The sequence below is a fragment of the Geospiza fortis genome, unplaced genomic scaffold, assembly GCF_000277835.1.
Source record: "Geospiza fortis unplaced genomic scaffold, GeoFor_1.0 scaffold25, whole genome shotgun sequence".
Lineage (NCBI taxonomy): Eukaryota > Metazoa > Chordata > Aves > Passeriformes > Thraupidae > Geospiza > Geospiza fortis.
In genome coordinates, this window is record NW_005054423.1 from 266,577 (window position 1) to 273,671 (window position 7,095).

Genomic DNA, 7,095 nt, shown 5'->3' on the forward strand with positions numbered 1-7,095 from the left:
AACAGAGTACAAGGCAGCTGAAATCCATGCACAGCTAACCTCCCACCCCCTGTTCTGACAGTGAATACTGTTGCCATATAATGTGACTTGGCAGTGTACAGACCATTTTAGATGTTGTGAGAAAGATATTTTACCAGTAGAGTGCAGAAATGTCTCTAACTGAAACCTTTTGATAAGCAAAAAGCATGCTAATTTCCAGGCATTAGTATCATTTATCCTTTCCAGCATGTCACAAAACCAAAGTGATGTAGAGACTACCAAATCTCACCTTTTAGTTATGCCTTTGTTCGTAATACTTCTCTGTAATTTTCTTTAGTTCTTTCTGAGGACAGTACAGCTGCCTGTATCCAGCCTTATGAAGAAGTACAGACATCTGATCTACTAGATCAACAGGATAGTCTGGGAAAGTCTATAAAATGTCACCAGAGCCGGGAGCTACCCAGTATTCCCCCTAACAACCCTATGGAAACTATAATCTCATCTAGAAATGCAGAAAATGATCAAGGCCTTGGAATGGAAGGGCCTTATGAAGTCTTGAAAGATAGCTCCTCTCAGGAGAACATAGTTGAAGACTGCTTGTATGAAACTGTGAAGGAAATTAAAGATGTTGGAGCAGTAGTCAGCATGGAAGGGAACTCTAGCAGCAAATCAAAGGCCTCACTGACAGTTTCTGAAGGTCAGAATCAGATTCCTGAGTGCAGAATTGAGTCAGCAGAATATGCATCTGTTGACCGAAATAAGAAGAGTCGCCAAAGTGCAAATTCAGAAAGTCCTCTTGACAACATACCAGATGTAGAGGATGAGCTTCCCCCTCCAGTACCCATGAAACTTCTTGATGAAAATGAAAATGTGCAAGAAAAAGAAGTGGAAGAAGAAGTGACAGAAGGAGCAAGTAAACCGGAAAAGGTAAATACTGCAAATATTTGTCCTCATCAAACAGCCAAATAACTATTGGGAACATATGGGTGGGAGAGGATTTTATTTTTCAGTAATAAAAATAAAAAGAAAGAAACCCCACTCAAGATGAAGCAAGACTGTAAATGGAAATATGATAATGTATAGTAGAATCTTTGTGTTAGAGGTATATGCTCATTCTATTGTTCCCTGTATTTTTGATTGTTGCAGCTATGCACTACAAAAGGCTTTTTTCAAATATTATCCAGGAATTGCATAGGAGGCTTCTGCTTCTTTGTTTGATGGTATTATACTTGTAGAAGCTATTACAAAGGGCATCCAGTACCTTTGTCACCATCTATATATTGTTCTGAAGCCCCCTCTTCTTTTTTTTTTCTTATGAAACTGCATCTTACAGAAAGGAGAGAGGGGCATCCTTGTTGGATGTCCTTACTTTAGATTGCCTCTTTCATTGGGCCACCTTGACTTAGCTGTGCAAGTGTTCGGCACTCACTTCGTCTTTTGCTGTAGGAGAGAGGTATAGAAAGAGAGAGAGATTGCAGCTTTTATACACTTTTATATTTGTCAAATTCTGCATGTCACATATAAACAGAGTGTAAGAAATTTCTAAGTGCTGAAATCACAGCCAAAAGTTAAGTTTTCTCAGCAGCTTATGCTTCCTCCCTAGGAATGAATTGTGGTTAATTCCTTGAAATATAAAATTATGCCATTTTCAACAGTTTCTCTTCCCATTTGTAGTTTTTTTATTGGAAGTCATTTTAAGGATGCTTTCAGATCATAGCAGAGACTTTTCATAAACTGTTGAGTTTGACCTTTTCAGAATGTTTTGATATCTTCTTATTAATTGTGAATGAAAGAACTGTAGGTTTAGCAGATTTTTGTTGTCCAAGTCATCAAATAATGTTAGGTAGGTATTGATGAAAAGTTCAAAAAAATTCTTAAGATGCAATGTGACTTCTTAATGTAAACATTTACATGAAAAATCACAGCAGAGCTAAGATATTGTTACTTGGTTTTGTTTGTTCTCTTATTTGAAGAATTTCAGTAATCCAGGAAGAAGGCAGAAGAGTATCTTGTTAAATAAATAAATAACTAACCATATAACCATGTAAAGCACAAGATAGTCCAAATGAATAAACTGAAGACTTGCAGTATAAAAATTGCTTAGCTAGACTCTTCAGTGCACATTTTTACAATAATGAGCTCATTAAAGCAAAAAATTAAGATGTGACTGTCAACAATAATCCAGAAACATTCCCCCCTCCCACATTCCAGCCATAAGTAATTTCTAATTAAACTTTTAGATAAACAGCTTAGTGTAAAAGTGATATTTTCCCTCTCAGGTGTGAACAGACTAGCAGAAAGTAATTGGACTTCCCAGGCACCAATACAAAGGAAAAGCGTTTGCTGCTCTGTAGCTCCCCAGCACACCATGTATGCAGTGTCAGTAACTGCCAGGAGTGGGAATTGATTAAAATGGTTCAGGTTTTGAAGGATTAATCAAGAGATGACACATGCAGCCCCCTAAGTGCCAGAAAAAAAGGTGTTTGTCTAATTAAAATTTATTCAGAGCTGAAGGCACCCTGAGTTAAATCTTGGGCAGCATCAGATCATTGCTGTGCACGCTGCTGGGTACATGCATTATGCATCGGGTGTGCCTGTCCTGTCCTTGAGAGCTACAGCTGCAGCAGAGCTGGAGATGGTAATTGATGGAATATATAAATGTCATTATTGTTGGCATTGTGTGGGGAGGGGGCTGGGGGATTGTTTTTCTGTTGTGATGATGATGGGTTTTCCCTGTATTTTGCTGCTTCAAGCAATGCAGAGCAATGCCTGGTTTTGCGATGTGGCAACCAAAACCAAGATGTTCATGGAAATTTATGTTATACTGATAACTCTTTTAGTTAGACCCCATAGGTGTTCCTGGTTTTGCTTCTTTCTATGAATTTTCTTAGCTGCTTTGTTTAGCATGGCATCTGTATCCCAAACTCTTCAACCTTCTGCCCTGGCCCTGATGAAGCCAGAGGTTGTGTGTACGTTCTGCAAGTCTCCCTCACTATAATGAGGGCACACAGAAGGGACAGGCAGGGAGGCACCTGTGTAACCAAGGCTTGTACCTGCCAGCAGAGAGAACAGAGTGTGTCCAAGCTGTCTCAGTCTCACTGTCTAAAAGAGGACAGCCAGGGTGATCCCCAGCCCATGCCAGTCCCTGAAGCATTCCAGTCTGGGAGAGAACTAGGTGGACCAAGCCAGAGACCATTACCAAGTATAACAGCATGAAAACTACAAAGCATCCTTTTAAGAACCAGCTGTGCAGTAATGGATGAAAATTTACCTAAACAGGTTTTTGGCTGTGACCCAGTCAAATAATTTGGAAAGACTTGGGAAGAAGGACACCTTTAATAGCACAAGGCCTCTTACAGGCCTCCGTCACCTGCAAAACCTTGAACATCATTCTTCTAATAATACTGAAAAAGCCGAATAGATTTATTTAGTTCTTTCTTTTATTTAAAAAGGAAGTATGAATCTCCTTTTTCACCCAGGTCTTTCCAGAGTGAGCACTGGTAGAGGTGCTATCTGTGTGTCCATTTAGCTGCTGCCATCTGATTTCAGCCTTGCACTGTCTGAGGGTGAGCAAAGCATCTCTTACAAATGCATCAGAGGAGAATGTTCTTGTCCTTGTGCCCAAGTCAGGAGCAGCAGCTGAGCCAAAGAGCAAAATATCAAGTGCTGTTGAGGAACAAAAGGAAAGCAGAAGGCAAAAAAGGACATGTGTTGTTTGTGTTGCTGCTGTTGAGGCTTCAGCGTAGTTTAAAATGTTGCTAGGTACAAAATGTTTAGGGGCAAGGGGGATTTAAGTTTCCAAGATAACAATATCCTCCAAAACTGATGTGTCACAAGCTTCACATTTAGAAGAAGAAAGACTGCTGTATCAGGGAACAGCACAGGATGGCAAACACCCTGGGGTATTTATCAGTACTTGAGTGGGAAACTGTAGAAGGGGTCCTGACACATGGTGCTTCTAGACACACTGATGACAGAAAAATCACTGAAGAATGTTATGATCACATGCTTGTTTTAATGTGTGAGGATGAAATTAGTAGCTTACTCTCCAGCAGAAAAAGATGCAGATAGGAAAGACTAAACTAAGTTGCTATAGTGAAGCAGATTTAATACAAGGCCAAAATACATTTGAACTTTTTCTTTTGGTTTTTTTTCGGTGGTTGGTTGGTTGGTTGGTTGGTTGGTTGGTTGGTTGGTTGGTTGGTTGGTTTTTCTAAGAGTAAACAAACCACAGATTACAGAGCACTGTTCTCCAGCCAGTGAGAAAGAAGTGAGGGAGTTTGTCAGTGTGAGGGAAGCTCTTTGGGTGTGGCAGGCAGAACTTCAGTGTGCTTTGGGATAGAGTCTGTCAGAAGTGCCCAGGAGCCTGGAGTTTGGTATTTACCAGAAGTAAAAACAACAAGAAAAGGGAAGGAGGAAAGAATCTATCACAATGAGCCTCTGGAAAAAAAAAAAAAAAAAAGAAAAAACAAGTTGTGTGCCTGGAAGTGGTATTTTATTGACTGTGCTAAAAATAGCTCTAGTCCTCTGTGTTGTCTTGCACTGGAGGTGGTATGAAGTATTTTAGTTGGAGAAGTTGTGTGAAAGTCCAAAATACAGCTCCTTACAGTGCTGGAAGGCTCCCTCTGAATCACTGTGGAGCAGGATTCCAGCAGAGCCTTCTTGGCCCGGGGAGGAGGCATCCCACAGCTGCTGTGCAGCAGCAGGGCTTTCTTGTTGTAAAGGTCCAAAGGCAACTTCCATAAGAGCAAAATGCTTTTCCCCTGATGTTTCATGACCTGTTTTACACAGAACACTTTAGATGCTTGAAATTAGACTTGACACCAAACCAAGCCCTCCATCCTTCAGTGACTCTGCTGTGTGACCTGGCTCCAGCTCAGGGTGGGCTGCAGCAGGTCTGAGTGGTTGTGAGGCCAGGCTGCTGAGCACTTCTGCACCCTGGAACTGCATTCCAGGGGTGGAGGACACAGCTCTCCCATGCAGCTTGTCCAGGATCTACAGGATGAAGGGTAACAATCATCCAGAAGGTGTCAGCTGAGTATTGTTCTTCTGTCATCTAAAAGCGTATCTGAAAATCCTGTGAAAGGGCAACTGGTGTATCCCAACAGCTGACTTCTAATTGTTCAGAAGCCTCTGCAGATACTTCATAAGAGGTATAAAGGCAGGGGTACAGTGGTGCAGTGGTTTTTTTAACCATTACATTATTTTTACCCTTTTTGGGTCAGGATAACAGCAGATACATTAAAAAGCTTTACTAACCTCAGGGCTGTTATCTCCTGAGAAGTACTCTGAATAGTGGGGGTATTAGCTATGTATAATGGAACTTGAGAGAAAACGACCATAAAATATAATGTATTGATTAAAATGGGAGGGTTTTGTTATAGATTTCACACTGTTGATGAGTAATGAGCCTTTTATTTTCTTTCTTTCTTCCTTTTTTACAGAGGCTGAGTTCAGTGTCTTACAAGTCTCGAGAGGAAGATCCATCTCTTACAGAAGATGAGGTAGGTTTCTTGCATGAAATTCAGTAACTAACTAGAGACCAATTTTTAGGCAGAAATTAGCATAAGCTCTATGTGATTAAGCAGAATCCAAGAAAGGTGAAACTTGTGTGAAAGGAAAATGAAAGCCCAAGGTTCTCTGCACAGAAAACCATTCCTAAAATCAGAGGTATTCTAAAACATGGCTGTATCAGGCCCATAGGTTAAAAATGGTGTCAGAAAACAACAGGAGGCCACGATTAGTTGATTGTTAGGGTAATTTCTTGATTTGGATGACAAAACCTTCTCAAGAAGAATAACCAGCAACCTTTTGAAACATATACTCCACCTTTCCCATGCAAAGTGTTTGGGGCTCTGGGAAGTAAGCTGAAGCACAGTAAAAGCACTGGAACATAAACTGTTCTTTGTGGCCAACTGTCTGTTGGTCAGATAAATGGAGGAGAGTTAAACAAAGAAAAGTTAAACATAAATAAGGCTGTTTGTGATCATCTCCAGTACACCCATGCCGTTTATAAATATGCTTTCTGGACATAAAGCAAAACACAAACTTGGCAATGAGCTAAGTGAGCTAATGCCTTCTGCTGGGAGAAGCATTCCCAGCCATTAATGAATAACCTGACCTTGAAGTGGGTTAATGTAATCTAATACTGAGAGGAGTTGAAGTATAGATGAGCAGAAAAGCCATTTTTTGTTAGCTGAAATCAGTAAAAAGTAAGAAGTATTGCCATCTCCAAGATGATATCCCTCTAAAACAAACAAACAAAAACCAACCAGCCCCAAAAACCCCAAACCAAAACAAAAAACAAACCCACCCAACCAACCAATCAACCAACCAAACCCAGCCCAACGCAAACAGGCATACAAAAAAAAAATCCCAGAATTATCAGAAGTGGTCTGTCTGCTTCAGTCTGCGTTGCCTATTGGTAATGGACATTTTTATGCTAATCTACTCTTTTAACTGGATTGATACAAACCCAGAATGGCTTTGCATGCTTGGGAAAGACTTGTAATGGAAGAGCTATGTTGCATTGTGATATTGGGTACCAGAGAAGCTGTGCAGGGAATTTCAGCCATCTGTCCTGTGCAAGGGCTAGTATCCATTTGGCCTGGGAGAGGGAATTAAGACTGATTCCTGTGCTTGGCAACAGCCCAGGTAATCCCTGAGCAGAGGGATGTGTGTGTGGATATTCATGAAGGGCCACTTTCATGCACTTGTTGAAGTGTACCCCCTCACCAGAGGAAACTTTTAATTAGGAATAAAATGCTGGCTCCCTTTCTGCTGTTTACAGCTGAGAGGTTTCAGTCTCCAGTCCAAAGTTCACATACTCAATGCCTGAGAAGCAGCTCTTCTTTGTAGGCAAAGTGTAGTCAACAGAGCAGACCTTGCATATCAGTATTGGCACTACTTGCTGTTATCTGAGTAATTTATCTACAGATTTTTAATGTTGTCTTCACATGTGTTGGTGCCTATCAAGTCCTGCCTACAAGAACAATTAACTATTAATTATTAATTAACTATTCTTCTATTGCAGTGTCTCTAAAAGCAGAAAAGTGGCCACTACCATTAAAAATAGTAACAATAATAATTTTTAAAGCCCTAAGGATCAGACAGCAT

General features: G+C 40.5%; 1 protein-coding gene across 6 annotated transcripts in view; it reads left to right on the forward strand.

Moving 5' to 3' along the window:
* PAG1 (phosphoprotein membrane anchor with glycosphingolipid microdomains 1) overlaps positions 1-7,095 on the forward strand; it is a 100,659-nt gene that overhangs the window by 83,812 nt on the left and 9,752 nt on the right. For all 6 annotated transcript variants that reach the window (XM_031061702.1, XM_031061700.1, XM_031061703.1 and 3 more), the window contains 2 exons: positions 317-906; positions 5,424-5,483. In XM_031061702.1, the coding sequence (XP_030917562.1) occupies positions 317-906; positions 5,424-5,483 (650 nt within the window). The remainder of the gene's footprint in view (positions 1-316; positions 907-5,423; positions 5,484-7,095) is intronic.